Below are 27553 nucleotides of genomic sequence, written 5' to 3' on the forward strand. Positions count from 1 at the left end.
CGCAGCCATAGGACTCGATAGTTATAGATAAAAAATATTTCTCTCTTATCTCTGTTATTTTCTATTTCTAAGCAGCTGCATCTGTCTGTGCCTGTATTTCTTAATCTCTTGTGTTTTAGGATTATGACGGTGTCAGAGAGAGCCTAAAGAGTAAAAAGACCTCAGCCTTGACAGTGAACAGTGTTGATAGTAACATGAACAAAAAGAAGAAGAAGAAGAGGGAGGACGACGAAGAAGAAGAAGATCTACCGAGTAAGAAATATTCACACATTCATCATGATCTCATTTTGAGGTCAGTCACATCCTCAAGGTATTATACCCGCCTTGCAGTCATACCGTACCACGTCTCCATCTGCACTGGGCCGGAGAGGGATGCCAGCACCACCAGCAGGGCATATGTAATCATCGCTGGGGTCAATCACGCCCAAACGGAGAGGCTGTGGCTCGATCTCCCTGACAGGAGGAAGGGCTTTCAGGCTGGCTCCTTGGAGAGCTTCGAGGCCCACGGTTCAGATGTGGGGGAGATTAAAAAGGTGGAGGTGAGTAGCGGGGGTGAAGCTTTTAGAGTTTCACCGAGGAACGGGCACTCCCATGCACACCCACACATGAGTCAAAGTGCTGGAAAAATACAGCCTTGTTGTGTGAAGTGATTGTCCTTTCCCCTCCCCGCAGCTCGGCCATGATGGGGCCACTCCGGAGAGCTGCTGGCTAGTTGATGAGCTGGCCGTTGCTGTGCCAACCAAAGGGGTCAAATATATCTTTGCTTGCAAGTGCTGGCTGGCCAAAGATCGAGGGGACGGCTTGACTGCCAGAGTGTTCAATGTGTTAGATGCAGAGGCCATTGCCATCACCCAGAAGGTTCGTAAACGGACAAGAGAAATGACTCAATCTGTTGTACTTTCACATATCAAAAACTGTGAAATCTTTAACATGTTTGTTTATTTTCAGCATTATTTATAGCTAGGAATAACTAGTTTCTAATCAATAGGGACATCTTAAAAAACAGCTAAAAATAAACACCCATTCTAAAAAATCTAATGTACTACGTGATATTACAGTCAGACTTCCTCAAGCACATAATTTCATCCCTTGGAGATCCTTTTTGTCATGTAGCCTCTAATTATGAGGACTTTACAGAAATGCGTTTGTACAGCAGTGTGAGTAGATTATATAATGTAATAACTCAATAAATGTTCAGGTTGTCCATGTGTTATTGTATCTAAAGCACTGTTCTGATTTTTATCACCCTTAAAGACTTTATCTGTCTTAGATATATTAATATAATTAGTTTATGAATCCTATAAGAGCGATAAGACAAGTTTATTATAAATTTTTGGTACAGGGCTGTACGTTACAGTTAAATGACATATTTATGACTATTAAAGTCATTGGGCTCATAAATTAACCACTGGGTGTAAGATTTTTTTTTTTTGACAGATCATCTCTTTGGCTGACATTATCTCTTTCAAGAAAGAAATGACTGTTAGTCTTACCATATTGCCTGTGTTTATTTGTTTTCCTGTTAGACAGAAAAAAAAATCGCAAATATGTTTTCGTTTAATAGCTAAAACGCTCAAAGAATCTCTACAAAACAGTAGTCACTTAGTTTCCCTTTTAGAGCTAGATTATAAGATGTAAAAGCAACTTTTATAATCATGTTGTTTTATAAGGACTCCGTGACTACAGGGTTGCCATTTTAAGCTGTTTTTATTTGTGATTAGCACAGTTAGAGTAGGTAGCATTATTACCAAGAGTCTGAATTAGCTTCCCGTGAGAGTGTGTCTTAGCGACTAGATTTCAATATTGCCAAATCTAGCATGTTCTGCAGCAGACAGAAGATGAACTCTGAACGGGAAAACAGATAATTTTGCTGTATTACATTTAACCTTCCTGTTATCTTTTGAAAGCCTTGCGCTCTCATGATGTAAAGATGTAAAACACTTTCTTTTACATCGTCGAGCCACATTTGAGTTCTATTCTTATTTTATACTGATACTGAAGATATCTAACTAAAGAGTGTTGTTAGTACAACCTGGTAGCACATATTGTATGTTCAAAGATCTTATTTTGAAATTCCAAACCCGTGAGTCTCTGATCAGGGTCAATCAATATGAAAATCATCCGATTTCCATGCCACAGATGATTTCTTAGTTCTCTAAATGAGGAAAAACAAAATATCCTGATTCAAATGGACTACCTTGTATCGGGTTGTTTTCTTATCTGATTTGTGAAACACTACGATTCTTTCAGGTTATCTATGAGTTGACGGTAGTAACCGGAGATGTGCAGAATGCAGGAACGGACACCAAGATCTTCATGTCTGTGTTCGGTGCCAACGGCAGCACAGAAGAGATTCTGCTGCAGAAAAACGAGGACAGGTAGCCTAAATATATACATATATATTCTTTTCATATCTTTACACCCGTTTTCTACTCTGAAATATGAAAAAACACTCTGAGTTGCTTATTGTGGGGGACAGGTTTGAGCGCGGTCAGGAAGACACTTTCAACATGGAGATCGATGACATAGCCCCACTCAAGAAAATGAGGCTCCGTATTGACGGCTCCGGCAGCCGACCCGACTGGTTCCTCGACAAGGTCAGCTCACGGTGCAAAGCCCTGCATCTGGATACGCACACGTACATGTCAACAGGTTCTGTGCATTAGCACACGAGTAGAAAAAAAAAAATAAAAAGGTTTCTCACTACAATACCCTGACAAAACACCATCAGAGGTCACTTCTACCATCTACATGAAGTTTCAGCTTTAAAGGTTGGAATGTCTCTCTCCCTGCTAACACTGCCTCTGCGGGGCAGCAGAGCAGCCGGGAGAAATCCCATGCCCTGTCGATCTGCGCCAGGAACTGCAGTGTGACTGTGAGCATCTCCTTGACTCGCCCCGTTCACAGAGCCTGGTGTGTTCAGCATCACAAGCAGATGTTCTGCCTTTACGGATAGCTGGGACCGCGCATTGGAATGAACTCGACAGCTGACCGGGCGAACATCCAGAATAGCAATCAGCCCAAATAAACGTGCATACAGCTGAGCTAATAAGAGAGAGGTTGTGTGGGCAAAGCACTTCCACTAACAATAAAATATTTAGAGGACATTGCAACGATACATTTCATCATCCATGCATGGAGCACTCTAGTAATAGCTTATCCCTGATTAAACACTGATGCATTACCAATAACCAGGTGTTGGTTATTAATCTTTATTTATTATAAAGATTAATTAATTATATTTTATTTTATTTTTTTTCTAGTGCCATCACAAAATCCGGTGTCACGTCCTCTGACGTCATTAATTTTTATTGTCACCTCTCCTGCTTTGCATCGAGATTATTTTTAAAACCCAGCTGTTGTGAATCCAGGTGATCATGCGCGACCCGAGCACAGAGGAGGTGTACGTGTTTACCTACGAGGAGTGGCTGTCCAGGACACGCGGACCCAAGAGGACTGTGATCTGTGAGATGCCTGCTGTGGTGGACGATGAGGTGATGGTGGAGCTCACCACCTACATCATCCAGGTCAAGACGAGCGACGTTTCAGGTGAACTCCACAATCAGAGATTAAGAAAAGCAGGAGGAGTGGCAGGTTTCCCTGAAGTTCTCTGTCATTACTGATATTTTTTTCAAAGGAAACTTTACCAATGTAAGGAAATTGTAGGAAATTTGAGTGGCATTAAAAGCAAGCACAAGGCACCCAAGCAATTAGCCAAAAGTTGCCAAATAGTGATTACTCGCTGGTTAAAAGGTCTATGTTGACAAAGAAACTGTTTCCTGTTTTCGTGTTTGGTTCCAAATAAGACCTATGGTAATACTTTTGTTTCAAGTAGGGTGTCAGAAAAAAATTGATAAATGTACCTATTTGCTCAAAAAGGCTGTTTGTGATTGATTAACTTTTGATACTTTTGTGATTTTCATGTTTTATGACTCTTTTGTGATATGAAACTGGCCCTTTTAAATTGGACTTTTCTAATTGTGGTGACTTGAATCAAACATAATCTTTGTTGAATAAATATCGAACTATGAATAAATAATTGAGCTGTTAATTTAACAAACTTCATCCTTAAATCCACTAAGCTGCAAGTCGTAAGTCGCTGATCTGAAGGTCTCAGCATTTTAATCAAGCCACAGACGAATCTGTTTGGAGATTTCTTTATTTTAATATTTCGAGCACGCGTGAGAGAGAGGGGGTTGGAAGAAGAACTGATTTGATTCAGAGGCAGACAGCGCATGAGGCCATTTCAGGTCTACCTATCAGGCATGCAGTCATCCATCCAGCCAGCCTTTCATCTCAGGGTCAGTGCCAGGTTAAGTCCCGGGGTGTTCAAACTCAGGAGAGCGGCTCAGGCAAACTCTTTCATCACCAGCATCCCCCGAGCTCTGCCAGAAAGATCCCAAGGGACTCTGTAGTTAACACGGACGTTTCATCTGTCAAGTGTGTCAATTTGTTTTCACGCCACTTTCAAAGGGATCCATCTGTCAGCGGTTGGATTTTGAGCCCCCTTTCATCCGCAGACATAACATATTCTGATTGTAAATGAGATCACTGCTAACAAATCGCTAAATACATCTCATCCTGTCCCCTTTAGTTCCAATCAGAAGTCGGGGTTAAGTTGGGTGTTCGTGCTTCTTGTCCTCGTCCAGAAGGTTTTCCGGCAGGAAAAGGGATGTTATTCATTTGATTGGCACACGGTGATGAAATAAATCCTGTTTAGTAGTCGTGCACACTCCTGCGCCACGTTTTCTGGCTGCAGTATTTTCACAGTTGCACTGCTGATCAATGTGATAGCGTAGCGAGAGGTCTGAGCCGACTTCAAAAGACCCCGCTTTGCCTCTGGCAGTTACTAGAAACTAGGATGCAGCCCTGCACCAAATGCTGAGGCTCTGGGAAGAGAAAGCTGCCAGTGTGATGGAGACACGGCCACATGCATGCAAATGACATGACAAGAGGTGGAATGGAGCATGCATGCAGAAAATGTTTTCTGATTGCCTGTGGGACTTGGGATGTGACATTTGCACATGAACTATGAAAACAAGATCCTAACTTATTTAAAATAAGTTCATATAATCAACTTTATGGCAGTATTATGGCATTCTCAGCACGTTGCAGAAAGAGAGAGAAAATATATTGAAAGCAAGCAGCAAAGCTTAAATGCCATAAAACTTGTAACAAAATCACTCCACTCTGCAGTTTTATAACAGTTATTACAATTGTGTGATTTTCTTTTCTGTCTGCACAGGAGCGGGCACCGACGCCAACGTGTGGGTCATCGTTTTTGGAGAGAACGGTGACACGGGGACTCTGGCGCTGAAGGATTCCACCAAGTCCAACAAGTTTGAGCGCAAGCAGGTGGACATGTTTCGCTTCCCCGATATCCTCAGCCTGGGAGACCTCTCCAAAGTCAGAGTTTGGCATGACAACACAGGTCAGCTGCTTGGATAAATGGTCACTTTGCATAATGGGGAGATTAAATTAGGAATGATGACACTGATTTAGCTGAAATCTTTAGTGAACATCTGATTGTTCTGACTTTGATCTTGTTTCGTTTGAGTGATTTCTGTTGTTTCTAATTCATGTTTCTTTTCTCTCTTTTTTGCGAAACACTATAAGCTTTATTTTATGAGGCCTTACTTTATGAACAGGTTACAATTTAATAAATAGCTAAAATATACATAATTTATTAAATGTCATACATTATTAAAATTCTTGTGAATATGATATGTAATTCCACAGTTTATTTAATTGTATTGGGGGGGGAGTTTGTTCCTCCTTTAAAAAAGTGGATCTGTTGTCCAAAAATACCTTTGTAGGATAAAAATCTCAGATCAACAAAGGTTTATAAACCAGTAAGATTGTATATTTGATGTGGTTTTTATTTAAGAAATGAAGGGAAAATGGAGAAAAGAAAAGAACCCTTATTATAATTTAAGAAAAAAAAAACTTATTTCAATGTTTACCTCAGAACAGGTCAATTAATTTCCTGTTAATCAGACGAATTGCTGTCTCTCACTTATTCTTTTTCACTCGTTTTGCAGGTATTGCTCCAGGTTGGCACTTGGAGCACATTGACGTGAAGGATGAGTTCATGGACAAAACTTTCCGTTTTCCTTGTGACCGCTGGCTTTCCAAGAAAGACGATGATGGACAGATAATGAGAGAGCTGGCCTGTGCAAACAATGATTATTTAGACCTCAACGAGAAAACAAGTAAGCTATTATACACCCTTTATGCTTTATGATACCCCCGGTAAGGATGAGTAAAAAGTTACTTTTTGCATCTCTTGCTTAGGATGCACATCTAAAAAAATGTACTTTTCTGTTCTGCCATCACAAGTTTAAACAGCTCAATAAACTCTTCAACTGTGTGCTTTGCCCAAATAGTTGGAGTTTATAGCAACAGCCACTGGGTCTAATGTGATTAACATAGAAAAATAGAAATGTGATGAACATAGATTAATATAGAAAAGCATTTCCCACTGTCAAGTACTTGAAGTACCAAGATATTTGTCTTACAAAATTTGATGCTTTGATCTGAAAATGGGTCACCATCAAGTCTATCAGCAGGGTAATGTTTGAAAACATAATGTGCATCAACATAGAAATAATGCAATAATTCCCTCAGTGCCAAAACCTAAATCCTTTAGAAAACCTGAAGGAAAAACTGCACAGAAGAGAGCATAAAATAAAATCTCAGACTCTGGTTGATCTGGACCAGAGTATGATTGTGTTTCACATCTTTATCCAGGGAATAAATAAGGGTGAGGTGTGTTGTTTCTTAAAGCTAAATAATGAAGTTTCTGTTGGGAGATGCCGGAAAGATTGTACCGTGACTCTGTTCTGGACTTTGTCTCTGAAAGAGTATGAAATTTGTGTCACAACTGGAGACACAGACGAAACCAAGGAGAATGCCTGGATTGTACTGGAGGGGAAGAAGTGCAGATCAAAAGAACTTGTAATGGAGAACTCTTCAAAGAAGAAGAGGTTTTTGAGGTAAGTATTTCCCGTCTGGTTTGGACATTTTTCCTGGTAAAGTTGTTTCCATTATGCTGCTTGCACTTAGGTTAATCCTCCCTGCAAAAATGACTTGAACAACAAACCATTTACTATAATAACATCATAGTACAATGTCAAAACTGAATCATTAACATAAATGATCAGATTTCAATCAATTTCAGGCATTTTTCTTCCTTTTCAGGGGAAATGTTGACAGATTTGAGTTTTCCTCAAAGAATGTGGGTGATATTGCTGCCATCTGCCTGGGCCACACGCCCAAAGATGGGAAGAAAGTGAAAGGAGAGACTTACTGGCATGTCGAGGAGGTAGTTGTGACTGAAAAGGAGCTTGGAAACAAGTAAGAGAACTCTTACAACTCCTGTAGGAGTCATTTGATTTCTACTAACACTCGTAGGTTGGTTTGTTTGTAAGCTAAAAACTTCCCGTTTTCTTCCTTTCCTGTCCAGGTACATCTTCCGCTGCAATGCCCTTATCCCGCTCTCTTCGAAGAGGGACGATTACCTGACCTTTGAGTGCACAAAGACCGTTGAGAGCTTCGCAAGCAAAGCTCGAAGCCTGGTGCCCGTCAAGTATGAGATCATCATCATCACAAGCGTCGAGAAGGGAGCGGGAACAGATGCCAACGTTTTCATCACAATCTACGGCTCCAACGGAGACTCAGGCAGTCGCCAACTGCGGCAGAGGCTACGTAACCTCTTTGAACGGGGGCAGACTGATCGCTTTGTGGTGGAAATGCTGGACATGGGTGATCTGCAGAGAGTTCGAGTGGAGCACGATAACTCAGGACTCTGCCCTGGCTGGTTGCTCGACAGGGTGGAAATCACCAACACAGCCAATGGCGTCACCACAATTTTCCTCTGTGGGAAGTGGCTGGACACGAACAGAGCGGACGGACAGATTGCCAGGGTGCTCTATCCAAAGTACTGACTCTGAATTAATTTCTGGAAGGGCCAAAAGCAGAAGGATCTACCTTAAAAATTAAGTTACCAAAACCATTCGGGTGCATTTTATATCTCAGGAACGAATGATGTTTTCATTTGTAGATTTGACTAAACTGGGGGAATGTAAAAGCTCTGCTTTCTTTGGCCAGGGAAAATCGGAATGTGCCATTTTTATATCCTGCTGTGAATTTTGTAAATGTATGTTTTATAAAAGATTAAAATGTTTTGTATTCACCTCAAGCACATTTTCAATTTTGTTTAGATCTCTTGCTGATCCATAAACCCCAGCTGTACACATTTTATAGCCACTACAAATGAATAAAATATAACGTTAGGTTCTTGTGAGAGTATTTTAGCATCTTACAGGTAAATTTCTTTGATGGTTTTGCTCATTTTCCTAGATGTAGTGTCAAGCAGCTGTTGCAGAGTCTACAGTCACATTCTACTCAATGTTCAAAACACTTTCAGGCATTTATGTGAGATGTTTCTGCATAGGCCAGGCTTTAAATATGGAAATTAATCAGAGGATGGATGGACAGGTGGATGAATGGAGCAGTAGAACAGGGGGAAAAAAAGTTTGAAAACACTTTGTTTTTATATTTACAGTGAAGTCTGGGTTTTCACATTATTTAGGGATTCCAACATTACAAGAATAAATAAAACACTTAAGGTAAGGCAAGGTAATTTATTTAAATAGCACATTTTCAGCCACAAGGCAGTTCAAAGTGCTAATCTTAGCATTAGCGCACAAGCTAACGTCCAGACTCTACTCATATTTCTGTTCTTGGGGTTACCACCAATCAGTACCAAGGAAAATAAACAGTGCTTCAGGATTGGCTGCTTTGCAAACGCCAGCCAATAGCGTGTCAGGTAGCGTTGCATTAAGGTGTTCATGTCCCATTTTTGTTCAAATGTTTTAGATATGATGTTTTAAAAATGTTTACCAATGAACAAAACTGCAAATACTGCACCACAATTAGTTTGGGATCCACTCTATTTAGTTTTTCTCTTCTTAAAAATATTGAAACTCCGCTCTACTCCCACAGCATAAAACAGTTAGAAACAAGCAGCTGGAGCAGTAAGCCACTGAGCTAAAAGCAGAATGTCAAATCTTCCATCAACACCTTATTGAATTTAGAAGCAGATTGTATGTCAAGCTTCTCCTCCAGTCAAAAGTACATGGACGGTGTTGTGCTGAAGATTTGTATTTTCATGTCAGAGAGACGCAATAAATGACTCAGATTCTGATATTTACTTCAGCTTTGAAAGAACTTTGCACAAAACAAAAACATTTCAGTTTAATCCAGTTTATTACAAAAAGAGCACATAAAAAAGGATAATATACAAGCCATGAAATGAAATTAAACAATAATAAAAAAAAAAGAAAATAAGAGAGTTTGGGCTTAGCAATGCAAACCTTAAAATCATTATGTCATTATTAGTAGTAATAATAAATAAAGTACAAAATCCCACCACATGTGAATCTAACATTTACCTCTAATATTCTCACTCGTTTCTTCATCAGCACACTCATTACTGTTAATGCGCTATTGCTTTAATATTAATGATAAATACTTCTATTTTCAGATAAAATATTCCATACTGGAAACACTGCGCAGTCACAGCTAAACAGCAGATCTTCACACGAGGATGGCGGCAGCCCTTTCACTGGCACATTTTGGCTTATTTTCTCTTTGCGTTTGGTCTTCAGAATCAAGCAACAAAATGAAAAGAAAAGAAAAGAAAGGAGAAAAGAAAATCTAATTTTTTTTTTCTTTCTATTCTTTGTATATAGTTACACAATATACTATTAAATCATCGCGACTGTACTGGCACCTGAGAAAACATGCATTTTTAGAAAAAAGTTGTGCTTTGTAATCCATGTCTGTTCGCTTAGACTGTGAGAAGAAAGGGAGCAGATTGAGCAAAAGAGGGACGGAAAGTGAAAAGGAACAAGAGGAGTGAAAACATACAGGAAGGGAAAATTAACTAAAAAAAAAAAAAGAAAACACTGCGGCCTTTAGAAAACCCAACAGTGCCTCTTCTTAGTCCAAATAATTTTTCAAAGTAATGCTGTATTACAAATTTTGATTACAAATTTTTAAAGAGAGTTTTGATATTTCTTTTCGAAGTGGAGTTCTTTGGAGAGGTTATGATTCATCGTGGTGTGTCAAGGTTTCAGAAAGTCTTTCAAATGAGATATTAGAAAAGGTCCCTAAATGAGTAAAGATTTTCTCTCTTATTTGCAGCCAGACAGTGTTGCATCTTTTACTGGCTTACAACTAAAACAAATTTGTGCCTTTGAAGACTTTCCAAGTTGTGAAAGTCAACCATGATGTGCCAAATAAAGGAGCGCTGCCTCCTGTCACTCATCGAAAGGTAATACTGTTTAGTTGGCAAACCAGGAGTGGCATGTCTGCTAGGCAGCTGGCTGCAGGAAAGGTATTTGTGCAGCAATTAATAAATAAGTAAATAGTTACTCATCATATTTGTGTTAACCTATAGAGGTTAGCATTAGGCAAAACATTATGTGCTAGTTAAGCTAAGGTTAAGATCTGCTCTGAATCTCTCCACAGAACCCCAAAAATCAAAATCTGAACCGTCTCTTTAATTAGAATGGCTTTCACGTGTCTTTGCTCCACTCCTTCAACTATTTATACAACCAATAAGGCAGGGGGCTTCATGGGCTGATTGTTGTTGGTGGTTTCAGTGTCATGGAAATATCTCAGTACACCTAAAGCGAGGCACTTGTTATGCTTATGTCTTCAAAGTTTTTTTTTTTTTTTTTTTTTTCTTTTTTTGGAAAAAGAATCCAAGACTGCTAGAATCAAAGACAAAGACAAATACAAAAGTGGCCAAAAAGGAGCATGCTTCAATAAGACGTTAAGACAGTGCGCCGTAAGAAGCAGAGCATACAAAATAAAAGCCGGTTAATTCATCTAAGCAAAATTTATTTATTTATTTTTTGCTTGCTTGTTTTTGCCAGTGAGAGGGTTCCCATGTATATCAAACAGGTGAGTGCAAAACAGAACACAAACTGAAAGACTAGTTCACTTCACTGCAGTTTGTCCACGTCACAGCATGGGGGATCAGAGAGATTGCATTGAATGGAATGTAACTAAGATCCACAGCACCACATGGGAGACAGACAGACAGAGAGCAGGCTCAGTAGCTCAGTCTGGGACCGTAAACATCGCATAGCCAGCTTGTGGAGATCAAACAGCAGGGCTATTTTTTTCCTTTTTTTTTTTTAATATACTTTTAAGTGTTCAAAAAGTACAACTGCATGCAAAGCATTCCCATTTCCAACAATGCAAAAATGAGGTAATCGTTTTTTTTCATAGCGTTTTTTTTTCGTTATTTCTAAATAAATAAATTATGATTCATTCGCTCTCTCTTTCTCTCTCTCTCAAAAAAAACCTCTATAAAATTAAATACATCCCCACAATATCCACAATTAGTAATAAATTATGATTGTTAAATACTTAAGGCATTTCAGCTGACAACACCCTGTGTAAACTATGAAAACTTCATCACAGATGTCTCCACTATGGGAGGAGGCAGTGTCAACACTCGCAGTGCACAAGACGGGAACTGGAAGGTCTAATAATCCTTTGCTATCACAGTGCATAGGACGGTGCGGGTCCTAAAGGTGATCCTTAAAACATGGCTCTGTGGGACTGAAGTGAAACAAGGGAAAAAAAAAAAAAAAGAAGTGATATTTTTGTTTATTTCCTGCTGTGGCGTCGGCTTGTGTCTGTGTGCACTGCAAGAGCGAGGCTGCCTTCGTCGCCTCACGCCCTATGTGTTCTAGGAGTACAGCGTAGCAACCAGCAAAGCAACCACGAAGGGAGGCCTGTCACACAAACACATGGGATCAGCATATAGAAAAACAAACAAATGCTCCTCTCCCATCTAAAACACTGCATGGATCTACATCTAATGCAAGTTCAAGGAAAACAGCTTGTTGCTATAACTATTGTCATATGTGCTTGCTCTTCTTTAGGCAATAAGGTAAACATCAAGAGGGTCCCGTCATCATCGAAGGGGGACAGGACGAACACGAGCTACGAGTCAGGGGGGCAGCCGCTGACTGACTTTTTTTTAATTTTTTTTTTAATTTTTTTATTTTTGTTAGTGTTGAGAAGATAGTCAGAGCTCAGATTAACTAAGTCATGCGCAGGAATCTTTTCACCCCTTCCAGTTAAGGTGATGCTGCCCAAGCTGACAGTTAAAATCCTCAATGAAACATGCATGTCAGTAGTACACTTTGTTTTGCTGTTTGGGTCAATTCCAGGTGAAAAACAATGCAGGCAGAAGGAAAACTACATCCTCCCACCTACCTCTGCAGTGCATGAGAGGCATGGGCCAGTCTCTGGTATCAAGGTTTTTTTTATTATTTTATTTTCAGTTTTAAAACTGCTGAACATTAAATCCTTTCATTGAGATGCCCAAAAGTGTGTACAATTGAGCAAAAGGAAGCCCAGTGCTTCAAAAGGTGAAATAACTAAAATAATTGTCATACATAAAATTATGCCTAATTTTAAATGTAACGTTTTAGCAGCATTTGGAATAACTGTTTATTTTCTGTCTTAAAACAGTTAATTCTTTACATTCTTATTATAATTTTCTGGGTAAATACAATGGTACCATGACCCTCTGGTGTATTTACTCAAAGTTATCGTAACTTAAGAATCTCGTACCAGCCCATGCCTAGTGCATAAGAACTTTTAATTTCATCCCTTTTTTTTTTTTTTTTTTTTTTTTTGGCTTTGTTTCTTGTAGAGGTTCTGGCGGCAGCAGTATTTAACCTCTTAACTCTTAAAGCAAACTCAACATGCCACTGACACATATTCGTTTAGTTACACACACACACGCACACACACAAAAAACTTGTGTGCAGACTCAAGCTAACTCAATAAAACGCATTTTGGTAAAAAAAACAAACAAAAAAAAAAACAAAAAACACTTTCTGCCTATTTTTTAACAATTTAGACACAATACCACTCAGTCACCAGGGTTCTGGTTGCACAAGTGGGCAACCAGATGACACCGCCCAGAGTAAAAAGTACGACTGTATTGCAAAAAGTCAAAGCTGTATGACGGAATCAAAACACTCAGCTAGCTAGTGCTTCGACCCAAGAAGGCGAGAGTCCACCAAGTATCACTTATTGGTTACTGCTACTCTACTACGACCACAGAGATCTTTAGGTAAACATGGCATCAGAGCGGTTAGTAGCTGTTAAGCTTATGTTCATGTCAGAGTAAGAAAAAGACAGAGAAACTAGAGAAGGTAGAGAGTTCGGTGGGTTACGTGTTTACCGCTCTGCAGACATAAAGTCATGGCTTTGAGGACATGCTACACAGCCCGTGGCTACCTACAGTACAACACCACAACTGCAACAACACCCCACTCACAACCAGCAAGCTACAAGTAAACCCTGTGTACATGAGAAAGTGTGTGGTTTTGTGTTCCAGTGTCGTTTGCGTCCCAAGAGGATGTGCTTCTATATAAAGAGAGTCTTTCGTGGCCTCTCGTGCAGTCCTGGCTTGGCTCAATAAAGCATTAATTAGAGGGGGGGGGGGGGGGTTCGTGTCGCGTGAAGTCTGGAGACATTTGGCAAAGCACCCACCAAGCGGAGAAGGAGGCTTCAGGGTCGGGGCGCACGGACTGTGGCATGTGGGGGAAGGCCGCTGAGCCGAGATGGAAGAGAGAGAGGAATCTCACAAGACTGAGTGAATCACAAGGAGTCAAATCTCATCAGCTGTCGGGGTTCAGCTGTGTTTCGATGTCAACCCGGCATATTGGACACTTCCTGCTGGTAGCCAACCACTGGTCCACGCAACCCTGGTGGAAGAGGTGCATGCATGGCAATCGCCTGGAAGACAAAGAGACAACATTATAGAGTCACACAGACCCTCCTAAAAAGCACCTTTATGTGGATGTTAGAAATATTTAAAACCAACGGAGAAGCATTTGTTTATCCAGGCACATATGCAGCTTATGTTGAGTCATCTTTCCCCACTCACTTATCAGACAGCTGAGACTCCACATGCTGTAAACCAACACTCTTCCATCCCCCCCTATGGGGTTCTGCTTTCATTCCCCCATAAGACTCTGTTCCTGAACTGGTTCTTAAAGGAGTAGATACACACGCTACTTAAATGTTGCTTGTAGGACTGTAAAGTTTACAGTTTTCATTGCGTGTGTCATTTAAATTACAAAAAGTAATTTCACTTCCACTTAAACACAAAGGAGCTCCTGGTGGGCTCAATGACTGCAAGGGGAACAGTTCCTCTGGTTACAAAACAAGCCCAAGTCATGAGTCTTCCACCACCGTGCATGACGACGGCAAATAAGCACAAGTGCTTGATAACACACTTTTGCTTCTTTTTAAAATTTTGAATAGCCAAAAAATCTGTTGAAAATGAAATTGAACGAATCTACTTGTGATTAATCTTTTGCCTGCCATACCGAAAATCAACCTGATTTAAATTGTCCTTTTTACGATGAAGAGAAGCTACAACATACTTTCTAAGAAATAAATACTTATGCTTACCCTGGATGTTTCAGAGCAGCAAACCGCCAAAACAGACATCGGAAAGTTGATTTCATAGCAGCGAGCCCCTAATTTCATCAGCAGTTGGTCATCTGTGGCTGTATTTACCTCAATTTAAGGTGCAGTCAGAAAAAGCTAATATTATTCCTGATATATCCAGCCTGATATGAAATAAAGTGTAATTGATTTTTGCTGTGAGTGTAAATTGAGGGATGTGAGGTGGATCACTTCTTGGCCATCATCAGCAACATCAATATCTACTACTGTAGTTGCCTAGCAACTGCTCAGAGCAAAGCATCATCCCGTGAAAACTGAGCAAACTGACATTTTTACACTTGTACCCACTGCATGCATCATCCAGCCCAGATTCTAAGATTAATGAACCAGTTGCTAAAGGGACTACAATCCCACTGATATCTTTGTTTAATTCAAGAGGGACAAACCAAATAAATAAATAAATAAATAAAAATATTGCATCGATTTTGCAGCTATGGAGCATCACCCACCTGACATCCTCTCCATCCTCCAGCATGGACAAACAGATGGTGCACTTCTCATCCACATCTGTTTCCTCCTCCTCCTCCCCAATCTTTAGCTGCAGAGGCTTCCTCTGTTAGCATATCAGACGGCAAAAAGTAAAACCTATCTGAAAACAATAAAAATCTTAAATGCTTAAAGTGTGTCTGTGTAACTCTCGTCATCTGCGGTACCTTCTTGTATTTATGTGGAAAGGTGAATCTCTCTATGGTTGTTTGGACAGCTCCTCTGCTGACACTTCCCAGTCGATCCTCGAGCTGCAGCAGCTCCTGTTCAAACGGCAGACGTTCACGAGAATGACGGCACGCTCGGAGAAAACACTTAAAGGACACTGAGGTGAGAATTGTTTTGTCGTTGAAGTGAAGACAGCAGTTAATGATTTGTTGACTGACATATCTACGCGCTTAAGAGGATTTACCTCGTAACTTTCTCGCACAGCGGTGGCGTGCCTCGAGGGATTCAGACTTTGCAGCGCTAACAGATGCAGCTGGGGATATGGATAATTTCTGATTTCATGAACAACCTGGTCGAAGAACAATGTTTACAGAGTTAGAAAAGCTAGAATTTGCGGTTTCCTAATAACGAGACATGAAATTTCGAAAGTCATGGATACCCCTGGCAGACATGACATGCCATGGCAGAAAAAAAAAAATATATCTCCAAATAATCATTAAAAAAATCTTTATCGTGAATGGCTATCAAACCATATTCACCCTGGTTTTCACTATTTATGATAGGGTAAAAAAAAACAAACAGTATTAGCTTTTGCAGCTTCTTATCTTTCGCTTTCATTGCGTGATTTGTTTCTGTATCCCCAATTGTTCAAACAGTTCAATATTGATCATTATTCTTGGTCTTTTGCTGTTGTGTCTTGGATTGTGGGGCTACTGCTCATTCTTTACATGCATCCAGAACCTAGAACATCAAAAAAGTGATCAACAGAGAACAACACAGCATACCACTTGGGCAGACGACGTGTTCCTGGGGAAGTGGTGCATTCGAGGGGAGGCCAGGTAATGCTGATAGTGCTGCGGAAGCTGCTGGAGTTGGTACTGATGAGGGAGGCCAGCATCAACACTGAGATCCCTGCAGAGACAGACAGGCATGGGGCTAAATCAGCATTATTACTCTTGCCAGCCAATGTGACAGACAGACAGACAGACAGACAGACAGACAGACAGAGAGACAGACAGACAGATGAGTACAGGGAGGAATAGCTGGGACAATTTCTCAACTCTACAGGATTCCTGTTAATGTCAGATGGGGACTCACCAGTCGGTGCCTTCAGCCAGGTACCGTGGCTGCTGCGTTATTGGCTGAGGGACGTGGATGGGAGGCGAGTACTCATAACCCGAACGCAACCGGTGAGGATTCAGAGGAATGCGCTCCTGGGTTCTTCTGCAATGCAATTCAGAGGGTTTGGATTCAAATCTCTGAGCGTACGCATGTGCGCTTGCATGCGGCGTCTTCACTACCTGGAGGAGTGGGGAAGGATCCTGCGGTGCTGCGCTTCGATGAGCTGCTGCTGGATGAGGTATTGCTGGTGTAAGGCCTGAGGTAGGAATGAAGGCCCCGGCACGTCCTGAAACTGAGGGGGTGCGGGCAGGGCAGTGAGAGTCGGGTGGTGCGTAGGGGGCAGGTGGGCGGCCAGGCCCGCCTGCGGGAGCTGGCCGGCATGTCCGAGAGGGAATTCTGCTGAGATGGGAGCCTGGGTAGCGCCCAGGTGAAAATGTCGGCAGGAGGTAGCATGGCTGTGCTGATGCCTGCTGAAGTGCGCGCCTATGTGACATAAAGGCAAGCGATGAGAGCGTATCGGCCTGTGATCCTTTAAACAGAGAGAGAAACCTCATAATGGACATCTAGGCAAAAACGAATCTGAAACGTCAGGCCTCAGAAGACTCACTTCCACACTCCTCAGGGCCTGCATACCATTTATTCAAAGAATAATTTTAAGATGGCACTCATCTGCAGTCCGGGGCTTCTTAACCCAAAGAATCTGAGCTCTATATTGTGCTAGCTGTTTGAAGGAACATGAAACTCCTTACTTCTTGTAATGAACCTTATAACAAAAAGGCACCGCAGAAGATACAGCTAAGCACGCTGGAAAAAAAATAAAATAAAATGACGTGCCTCCATTTCCACTTAATATGAGAGACAGAAAAGCCATTAGATGGCATCAAAGACAATCAATACAAATCACTCTCTACTCAGACAAATTGGGGATGGAGAGAGCTTAGAGTGGGAACAAAAAGAAAACGCTATTTCAACTTCCTGTTACAGCTCTGAGGCTTTCTGGACCAGCAGGATTTGGAGGGTGGACTGTTCATGATGTCGTACTTCAACACCAACTGGATTTTCACTGCTTCATGCTCAACTAGCCAATTATAATCTGCTGAACAGTAATATAGAGTGACACTCTGTGTCTAAGATGGAGGATCGGCTTATGAGTTATTTTTCTAATGACTGTTTCCAAACTAATTTGAAACTAGAAGGTTGTTCAATGTTTATAGCAAAAGTTAGACATTGTTTAGGACAAGCTAATAGCCAATACAGAAGTAAGGCTGTCAATAAATAATGTGTACTCTTCTTTCCACCTAGACCATTAAATACCATGTTTTTTCTCACTTGTTAGGCATTTTTTCACGTGTTATTGGTTTTATGTCCATGACCTAACACAAGAATACATATATCTCACTTTAATTTCTAAGTTATTTATGGATTTTTTTAATTTTAGAAACTGTTTTCATTCATGGTGGTTCTGACCACCGCGTGGACCAGTTTGCTCTTCTGAATTGCAGAAGATTATGATCACTGATTAAAAACAAATAACCAGCAACCTCCTGTTGGCTGATACTATTATTGAAATCAAATTATCACATTTGATTTCATAACTCATACATTTTCACAAGGAGTGAAACTTGGCACCTTCTTTTGGCCAAATTCATATTGCACACAATGTGCGACATTTCCTTTGCAGTACAATTATTTTTAGAGAACTAGAACAAGTGACTAGAAGCTTTTTCCAGAAATTTAACTCGATCATGTATTTTTGTAGCCACAGACCATACAGCAGGTCTGAAACCTCAGCTACTGAGAAACGATTATTTGCTGGATGAGTAGACTCTATTAAAATTTTAAATGTTACCCAATGGCAAACATTTGCCCGTGATGAATATAATGCACCAGTTCAACGCTATGAAGCTTACCAGAAATTGCCTGCGCTGTAACCAACCATCCTCCACTGCAAAGAGAGAGCTGACGAGCCAAATGAGGAGGCTGTTAATGTTAATATAATATTTGGAAGCATAACCATTTGGATGTCAAATAAGGTATGAAACGTCTTAATGTGAGGACTTTCCAGTTTGGTTGCTGCTCTTTATAGTTTTCTTGTTACATTTAATCACTTTTAGTAAATTCTGTCATTTTGACCATTTTAGGCTAACACTCTAGTTTTAATAATTAGTGTGGCACTTTTCAGGATTTGTCTTTGGGAAAAAAAAAATAAAAGCCTAGAAAACATGACGTTACTTTAATCTATAGATTATAAAACCACGAGAATCGCAGGAGAAATTATTATTCAATGAATGCTTTTTGCAAAGTGCCAAACCTTTTAGCTAACATGCTCTCAAGTTATATTTAACATACTTTACCCACGGCATTTTGACAAAGCTACGCTAATTAGCTGCTGTTAATTAACATAAACCATATATAGCATTGCTGTCTTTTTTTATTTATTTATTTTACACGTTTTCACTTAGCTGAATTTAGCCCCAGGACAGGAGAAGCCAGTGAACCCAGAAAGGCACGGCTAAACATTTGGCTGAGGAAGTAGAGCAGAAATGGCACACTGATATTTCACATTTGTTTCTGGTTGCTGTACATAAGTTGTGGTGTGCAGGGGGCCTCTGACCTTGTAAAAGTGGACCCACTGTCTGAAACCTATTATAAACATCAGATTTTCACACCCTGACTTGCTGATATTTGAAACTGACGTAATGCAGAGCTGCAAGGACAAACTGCTCTGATGTGAAATTTCTGACTTTCAGACAAAAAATCCCTTTTTTTTTCTTTTTGGCAGAGAGCAAACCATCCACCCAGAAACCCAGTAAGCCTAAGAAACTCAGCTCGTAATCCCAAAACCTGAGCACCGGCGGCCCCTCCCCCACAATCTGGCTGCAGCACGGTTTTCCCTGCGTGAGTGACAGCCGATAAGCCCCGCCCACTTGAGACTGCAGCAGGCTGACATGAAACCTGCCTCATCTCCTCCAGCTTCCATCGCTTGCAGCTCACCAGATCCCGACAGAATCGTCTCCTGTGTTTCTTCCACTCATCATCATGTCACACAATAAAACAAAAACCAGCTCACCTGATGAACTCACAGGCGTAAGCTGCGTCGTCGTGCAGCTGCACTGCTTGTTAAATAAGGACACGGGATAGTTTCACGGTTGGAGCACGGCCACTGCAGAGGAGCATCATGCATTACAGCTGTTGAGTTATTTAAAACTCTTTGTCGCTGGAGTTTGGGAAGAAATGTGCCGAGCTTGCAAGGCTGCATCTCGCTGAGGCACTCCTTCTGTCTCTGCGCATGAATAATATCCGACTCCCTGAACGAGTAGGAGTGGTAAAACTCAAACAGCAATTAGCCCCAACTTCTAGCGCTCCTTACATTTATAGCAGAATATTTAAAGTATCTTAATGTTTGATAGAATGTGCATTTAAGAGGAAATACTTTTTGAGATGAAAAATCACAGCCAGACCATGACGACAGTGTAATGAAATACTACCATGGTTCAAATGAAAGGTTACTTGATATTTCACAAAGCCTTATCAACTGGTCTAATTTCAACTTCATGGGTTTTGCTTTCCTAAATTGCTGGTACACACACTGCGTGCTTCACTTATTTATCTTCCAAAACGACAAGCAGCATCTCGCTGCTTCGTGATTTTAGAGTTTATTTATAAATGTGACAAGATCTGTTCTGCTAACTTTCAAAGTCAGTTGGATGAGAAAGATTGGTTTCTTTTAATGACATTTACATCTGTGCATGTAGGTGTCATGCAAAAATATTAATGCTTATTGAACCTTTGCACATTTTGTCAGATTTCAACCATGACATTTGATGTGTTTTAATTAGGATTTTATGTTGTAGACCAACAAGTCAACAAGCTAGTCTTGTTAGGTGAAACCAAACCTGCACATCAGCCATAACAACTTTGGCTTGGTAAAATGTGGTGGTGACATCATGGTGTGGGATGCTTTTCTTCTGCAAGGACAAGGAAGTTGAGAGCTGATGGAAAAAAGATGGATGGAGCTAAATACAGGGCAATCCTGGAAACAAAAAAAACTTCACATACAGCCAAACCACTATGAAGTGCTTTAGATCAAATAGATGTGCTGGAATGGTCCAACACATCTATCAGGAATCTGTAGGACTTTACCATTTCTGTTCAGATGATCTGGTTTATCACATAATTTCCTATTAAAATAGGAGGCTTGTGGTTGGAACGTGACAAAATGTGAGAGTTCAAAGGGTGTGACTTTGACATCACCTTCATAAAACTGTAAGTGAACTGTTAAATGTTTGATTCAAGTTTCTATTTTATTCTACCATTACCTGCATTATTCACATAATGCAGACAAAACTAAAGTAGGATGATGTGATTAAGCTGACTTGTCTGACTGCTTCTTTTACTTTCGCAAATAATGGCCGAATCCCCGTATCGAAGCATCGTTGTAGACCATTTCCTTCCCATTACCTCGGATGAGCTCAGTTTGAAAGAAAAGCACCTCAGTTCATAAAAATCGGATCATTTGACTTCAGAATTAAGACATACGGTGCAGCAATAAACCCAAACTGGGTCTTTTGTCTTTATTCCTTTTACCACACATTGTGTAGAATTACACAAAGAGCACGGATTTTTGAAGGTTTAAAGGAAGAGGTTTTAAATACAAGATAACCAGTTGGTTTAAAAAATGTATGTTGTTTTAGATATTGAATTTTACATGTTGCCATGACCAGAGTGTGTGTGTGTGTGTGTGTGTACATATATATATATATATCATTTGATATATTTGGTACAGTATAATGAATTTGCTAGAGACTTTTTTTTTTTTTTTACTTCATGTTACATTTTTAACAACTTATTTGTGCAATCAGGGAAATACATTAATGTATCTGCAAACACCCAACTAGTTTAAAAGTAAATGAATGGAACAGGTACGGTTATTGGCCCCCTCGTGGTGAGGGCTAAAATAAATTTGTAAGCTAAACCCGAACTAAAAATAAAAATATCAACATTGAATGTATGTTTTTTGATCGAGGAAAAAAAACAACAATAACAAATCTGAAGGCACCTCAACTGTTGATGGTCCGTAGTATCAAATGCATTTACTGACAGATTTTTTTTTTAATTTATTTTTGTTTAATCACTTCCTGATTCCTTGGAGCATGGATATGATGTGGCAGAGATAATCTACGTTAGCTGCTTTTCAAAATGAAAATGCTACTAAAGTAGGACATGTTTTAACCTTCATAAATCGGGAAATTTCAACAAGAAAACAGCTACTCGCTCTCAGTTTTACTGCTAAGCTTTATTGCTCTCAGTTTACACTGAGAGCAATAAATAAAAAGCATAAGCCAACTGAAAAAAATATAATCAAGGATGGAAAATAAAGTTTATTTTGGCACCATGTACTGCAAGGACAGTGAGAAAAAAAAAATACTACAGCAAACAGTTGGGGTCACTAATGGACGCCATGTAAATGCCAACCAGACTTTTGGAAGGCATGTCTTTTCTGTGAAAGTCCTACCATCACAAACATAAAAGATCACAAACGTGAAAGATGTTCTAAACACCAACAAAACTTTAACTGGTATTGAGTGCTCTGGTTAGTGCAGTCTGAATTTATTTTTAGTTTTGGCAACTGGCACTTAGGGTTTGACGTAAAACCAACTTTAACACGAGAAAGAGCATTTCTTAAACCTATGACTGTGGAGGGTGATGTATGTGGTATTTTTCAATTAACAGAGATTCCTATTGTAATTCAACACCAATAAACACCAATGACTTGATGCGAAGGAGGAAGTGCTTCGTTTTATAGTGAAATGATTTAAGTTGATGACGTAAGAGAAAAGGAAATATCAGTCTATTTTTTTTTTTGTTTGTTAAATGGGTAAAAAGGTTGCCATGGCTCCAAAAATGAGCCAAGTCAGCAACTTTGAGGAGACTCTGTCAAAGACGGCTGAGGAATGAGAGCACATACATAGAGTGAGGAGGACCGTCTCAGTGACAGCACAGTGGGCGAGGGAGGAAGGAGGGAACACATGGAAATCAGCAAAAAGCACACTGAAGGTTAAGAAGAGAACTACAGTCTTTATTGGGAAATATTAGTATGAGTGGCACTGTGTGATAATAGTAATAATAATATTATATAAACCTACAAAGCTATTGTAGTACCATGCAAATAAGACCAAAGACGAGGCCTGACCATGCTCTCTGTAGGGTTAACAGAAGAGAAGCAGCATCCAATGAGTAGATGTGTATGCTTACAGCACATTTCAGTACAGCAGGGACATCTCTACACAAAGATTACATTATAATCTGCTGTTCAATGTGGAAAAAAAAAACAAAAGTATAAAATGAACATGCATTAGGTTCTAATACAAAAAAAAAAAAAAAAAACAAAAGGTAGAAAACCACAACCAAAGAATAATAAAAAAAAGAAATTAAAGACATTTTGGTTCTAAAAGGAGTTCTACAGCAGTGCAGGATATACACATCCCTGTAAAATGGATAGCATTCTGGAGGCGCTGGAGGATTTGAAAAGGAGGAAGAGGGGGGCGAGGAGGAGGGCAGGCTGTGCATGATAGTGGGTTATTTTCAAAAATGGCACAATGAGTTAGAGCCGCATCTCGCCAATTTACTGTGAAATCAATTCGGCTAGCGGGAACACAGGCTTGGACACATGGACGGGGTTATGGCCAGCTGTTTGGACAGCGGTTTTAAAACAGGTGCAGTGGACCATCGGGGGGGGGGGGGTTGGGAGGGGTAATATAGCCTCAGTTAATTCGTGACGTCGGCGTCGTAGGACGATGTCCAATCGATAATTTGGATTACACATAGCAGCATAAAAGCAGCTGCTTGGTTTGACTACAACAACAGCTGGTACAATGCACCTTTTGGCAAATACAGAATGGAGACGGTAATCAAGACAGTTCGATCAAGCCTGGCTGTAATCGAATCCGGGAGGATCAAAATGTATCCACTTTACAGAAATTTACAGCAGAATGTAGTCTATCCACACTGAATGGGAGAATCACAATGACAGCCTGCAGTAAACTCTACAATGGGTTATCCACTAAAGAGCAACATGACAGTTTAAATCAAGACAAACTGGTTTTTTTTTATCCTACAGAAAAATAAAGAGTGTTATTCTTTAGTCTGTTACACAGAAGGATACGGTATGAGTGGGAGCTCGGTTTGTTTGTCTGTTTTAATGCCAATGTCTTCTTCGGATGGAAAGAGGAAATGAGGAAGAAGGGGGTTCACAATACAGCTAGATGCAGAGAACAGGCAGAGGCTACGGCAGACAGCAGCAGATGATCGTTAGCTACACAATGGAGGGGGACAAAGGTCTGAGAAATGCGGAATGTAGAGCCAGCCTCGATACTATGGAACAGGAAAAAAGAACACAAATAAAAGCACAATGAAATCATTGGTGCTACTGCATGTAGTTTTAACAATCAAAATAACTAATACTGTTATTATTATTATTACATAATCAACACAGATAGCCTGCTGCACTTAAGAGGCATATCTCTGTTTTGAATGGCCAAATTAAGATGTTCAAATTGCAGCTACTTTTTTTTTTTAAAGACCAATTCTACAAATTCAAGAGGCACAAGCTTTTCCTTTTTTCCCACCAAGAGTAGTTTTGACATTGATAATCTATGTGTGTAGTATGTATTGATTTGGCCATAAAATGTAAAAGAAAAAGAAAAAAAAGTGTTTCCCCCCCCCAATACTTATGGCCAAATAAACACATTTGAAAAGAAGATTTAAGTTGTTTTAAAGCCAGTTCAACACATTTAATAAGAATTTCAGGTTTTAAATTTACGATTCTAGACATTTTAAAAGCAAAAATTTTTAATGTACACCATTTTCTCCCCTTTGGCCAAATCAACGCAATTTTTTAGGACTATTTCTGCTCATTTATAGAGAACTCAAGACTTTCTAGAGATATATTTCTAGGTTTTTTTTTTTATTTAATTGAACCAGTGATTCCCCCCACCCCCTTTCTTGAGGGACATTTCAGTCCGATTTTAACATTTGTTTGTTTCTTCATTTTATGCTTCATTCGTCGAAATATCAAGGATTTAAAGAAGAAGAAAAAAACAATCCTAGTACCCTTAAATACTCCATAGATATTTATGTCAGGGAGGCTGTAATTAAATTTAAAAGCGATATTAAAACAAGCTCAGAAAAAATGAACGCACGTCATCAACACAAAGGAGCAAATAGACTCCCTGTCTCAATGATTATTTGTTAGTTTTATATAGAAACACTTGGGTTGGCCTGAATCGTGTTGAACTACACTTGCTTAAGCGAAGCGGCTCCAAATGCGACAGAGACTAAATCACGCAGATAAAGAAGACAGCACCGAGGATAAAACAAAAGCGAGCCTGGAAATCTGACAGCTGCGATTTGCAGGCCTACGGGCCACCATAAAACAACACCTCTCCGATTCTTTTCGCTGCCTTCATTCGGCTCTAGGAGCGTTAAAGCGTTTCCTGCCGGGTTTTATTTGAAGCGGCGCTGCAGCTAGCAGGACGGCTAATGTTTGTCTCTCCATCGCTTCTTATTTTCAGCTAGCAGGTGTCAGCTCTGTTTACATCATTTTTATCGATACTAACGGGAAGGAAACGCCGAGAAAATGTAGCGGCGGGGGGGTTAGGATAAGAGAAAAAAATAAAAATAAAACGGCAACAACGTAAATACAGTCATACCTCTATTTCTAACTGAGCCGAAGACGGGGAGAACCAGATATCCAACATGGACTAACACCATCCTGGGTCCTTCTTTGTTGTGAGGGCAGCCAGCGAGACAGATGGTCCATGGAAATGATCCCCTTTAGCCCCCCTCCGTCCTCCAGCACAGTGAAACGGACAGGCTCAGCTGTAATCGCAGCCCGACCAATCACCGCCTCCCCGACGGCTTTGGCATCCCGATACACCAATGGGATTAGAGTCTGGGCGGGGACGTCTGAGTTTGGACAGCCCGCCCCACCATGACAGGACCATTCAATAGGGATTATGTCTCTCACAGATCAATACTCGTCAAAAAAAAAAAAAAAAAACTAAATTAAAACAATACTATAAAAAAGAAAGCCTGCCAAAATGTCTCTATAACAATTTTAAAAAAATATCTGACCATGTATTATCAGTAGTTTTTCCCAGTGTTAGCAAAATGCCTTATTAGATTTACAGGGCAACTATTTTTTAATTAAAAGGTTAAGTTGCTTTGGATCTCCATTTTTCCTTTGAGAGATAAAAAATAAAATGTGTATGTGTGTTTTAAATAAATATTTAACTGAGACACAAAAGCATAGATAGATGATATCTGCATTGTAAATTGGCAATATGCTAAAATCTGATATTTGTCTGTTAATGTGAAGCCATGATTAAAAACTGCACCTCTTGATTGAGTTCATTATTTTTTTTACCTGCTATTAGATGTTATAAGCAGTCTTCTGAATCGAATCGAATCTCAAATAAATAATTATGTAAATACCCACAAGGTATGCCGCTGGCCTCTGTAAAGAGGAAAAAGCAACAGAACAGAAAAGCAACCTTGTCCAAATCCAGGAAACTGCTTCTCTTAAGTTGATCCACAATGTCACTGTCAATTGATCCACTGTCAATGTTCAGTTATCCACCAAGTGTAAGTGAGTAGGGATTATCCCTAATACCCTGAATTTGTCCTGTCTACTGATGTAATATGCAGTTATAAAGTCTTTCTCCATCACTGCAATGTAGTAGTCAACAAAATACTGTTATTTACACCCTTTGAACTGAGCCATAGTTTGTCATGTTTCACCTGTTGGTTACTATTATAGTTTAATTGGTAGATCAAATCACTGCAGCCTGATATTTTATTAGGGAATCAAAATAATCTTATCATTTTACTTATTTATTTTTTAATTGAAAAAACTGAGGTGCTTTTGAGTACAGTCTTTATTACTCAGATACCCCAAAATAAAATCGAGTGAAATCAAGCACTTTCAGAAGTAACCTGTAATAAACAAAGTCCATCTTTGTCATAGCATAAACACCAATGTTTACACTGTTTTTCAATGCTTCTATGCAATGCATGTAAGGCACCTATTAATCTACACCTAAAAAAACCCCAGAATAATTAATTTGGTGTTAAGAGATTAGCGTTTTCTACTGGTAACGAACTGTCACGAAGTATAAATCAGATGCAAAATTCACCAGCTGCACAATTCTTGTTAAATAGTGTAAGATAAGTAGTATTTCAAAAGAGCAGAACAAATTTTATGTTTTTGAACAATAACAATTTTTGTTGCTAATCTGTTGCTAAGAAATGAGTGTGTTTACTGGTAACCAAGTGCCACAAAGTGAACATCTGATTTTTACTTTTGCAAAATTTGCCAACGGTAAATTTCTTGTATCTAATCAGGTAAGCATTATTTCGAAAGAGCTTATGTTTTATAAACTATATAACTTGTTATTAATTTGGTGTTAAGAGATAAGCGGGTTTTTTTCTGGTAACGAACTGCCACAAAGTATAAATCGAGATTTTTACTTTTGTGTTGAATGTGTTTAATATATTTACCACTAATGACAAAAAAATTAACTTTTCTGCAAAATTCACCAACTGAACAATTCTTGTTAGTGTGAAATAAGTGGTATTTCAAAAGAGCAGAAGAAATCTTATGTTTTTTGACTAAGAATTTTTGTTGCTAATCAGTTGCTAAGAGATGAGTGTGTTTACTGGTAACCAAGTGCCACAAAGTAAGCTTCAGAGTTTTATTTTTGCAAAATGTACCAACAGTAAATTTCTTGTGTCTAATCAGGTGAGCATTATTTCGAAAGGGCTTATGTTTCATAAACTATATAACTTGATATTCATTTGGTTTTAAGAGATAAGTGGGTTTTATTTCTGGTAACGAACTGTCACGAAGTATAAATCAAGATTTTTACTTTTGTGTTGAATGTGTGTTTTATAATATATTTACCACTAATTACAACAAGAATTAACTTTTCTGCAAAATTCACCAACTACACAGTTCTTAACAAGTATAAAATAAGTGGTATTTCAAAAGAGCATTAGAAATATATTTTTTGAACATTAAGAATTTTGGTTGCTAATCTGTTGCTAAGAGATAAGTGTGTTTACTGGTAACCAAGTGCCACAAAGTAAACATCTGATTTTCATTTTTGCAAAATTTACCAACTATAATTTCTTGTGTCTT

General features: G+C 39.5%; 2 protein-coding genes across 3 annotated transcripts in view; one reads left to right on the forward strand and one right to left on the reverse strand.

Moving 5' to 3' along the window:
* The window catches only part of loxhd1a (lipoxygenase homology PLAT domains 1a), a 28041-nt gene extending 19846 nt beyond the window's left edge, over window positions 1–8195 (forward strand). Inside the window, exons 32-42 of the mRNA XM_015009002.2 lie at window positions 120–252; window positions 331–539; window positions 673–858; window positions 2251–2378; window positions 2480–2597; window positions 3372–3549; window positions 5246–5431; window positions 6042–6212; window positions 6863–6995; window positions 7201–7356; window positions 7466–8195. Of these exons, the coding sequence (XP_014864488.2) occupies window positions 120–252; window positions 331–539; window positions 673–858; window positions 2251–2378; window positions 2480–2597; window positions 3372–3549; window positions 5246–5431; window positions 6042–6212; window positions 6863–6995; window positions 7201–7356; window positions 7466–7946 (2079 nt within the window). The 3' untranslated portion in view covers window positions 7947–8195. The remainder of the gene's footprint in view (window positions 1–119; window positions 253–330; window positions 540–672; window positions 859–2250; window positions 2379–2479; window positions 2598–3371; window positions 3550–5245; window positions 5432–6041; window positions 6213–6862; window positions 6996–7200; window positions 7357–7465) is intronic.
* Window positions 8196–9251: 1056 nt separating this feature from the next.
* On the reverse strand, window positions 9252–25704 carry ark2ca (arkadia (RNF111) C-terminal like ring finger ubiquitin ligase 2Ca). 2 transcript variants are annotated; one of them, XM_014979449.2, is made up of 8 exons: window positions 25065–25704; window positions 16533–16836; window positions 16330–16455; window positions 16017–16143; window positions 15476–15580; window positions 15231–15326; window positions 15027–15130; window positions 9252–13839 (listed from the first exon to the last, which is right to left on the reverse strand). In XM_014979449.2, the coding sequence occupies exons 1-8, from the start codon at window positions 25123–25125 to the stop codon at window positions 13722–13724; spliced, it is 1041 nt and encodes a 346-aa protein (XP_014834935.1). In that variant the 5' UTR covers window positions 25126–25704; the 3' UTR covers window positions 9252–13721. The 2 variants fall into 2 exon arrangements, 1 of the variants encoding a protein (XP_014834935.1); XR_015764849.1 differs by lacking the exons at window positions 9252–13839; window positions 15027–15130; window positions 15231–15326; ... (2 more) ...; window positions 16330–16455; window positions 16533–16836 and adding an exon at window positions 22412–23727.
* Window positions 25705–27553: the final 1849 nt, after the last annotated feature.

The sequence above is a fragment of the Poecilia mexicana genome, unplaced genomic scaffold (assembly GCF_051168715.1).
Source record: "Poecilia mexicana isolate PSO_F unplaced genomic scaffold, ASM5116871v1 scaffold_12, whole genome shotgun sequence".
Lineage (NCBI taxonomy): Eukaryota > Metazoa > Chordata > Actinopteri > Cyprinodontiformes > Poeciliidae > Poecilia > Poecilia mexicana.

Bases quoted from the DNA above. Each gene is read 5' to 3' on its own strand.
- ark2ca (XM_014979449.2), bottom strand. From the start codon at position 25,125: ATGGTGTTAGTCCATGTTGGATATCTGGTTCTCCCCGTCTTCGGCTCA. The intron at 16,837-25,064 runs GTATGACTGTAT...TATGTCACATAG, and splicing joins CGGCTCAGTTAGAAATAGAG to GCGCGCACTTCAGCAGGCAT. The intron at 15,327-15,475 runs GTAAATCCTCTT...CCGTTTGAACAG, and splicing joins CTGTGCGAGAAAGTTACGAG to GAGCTGCTGCAGCTCGAGGA.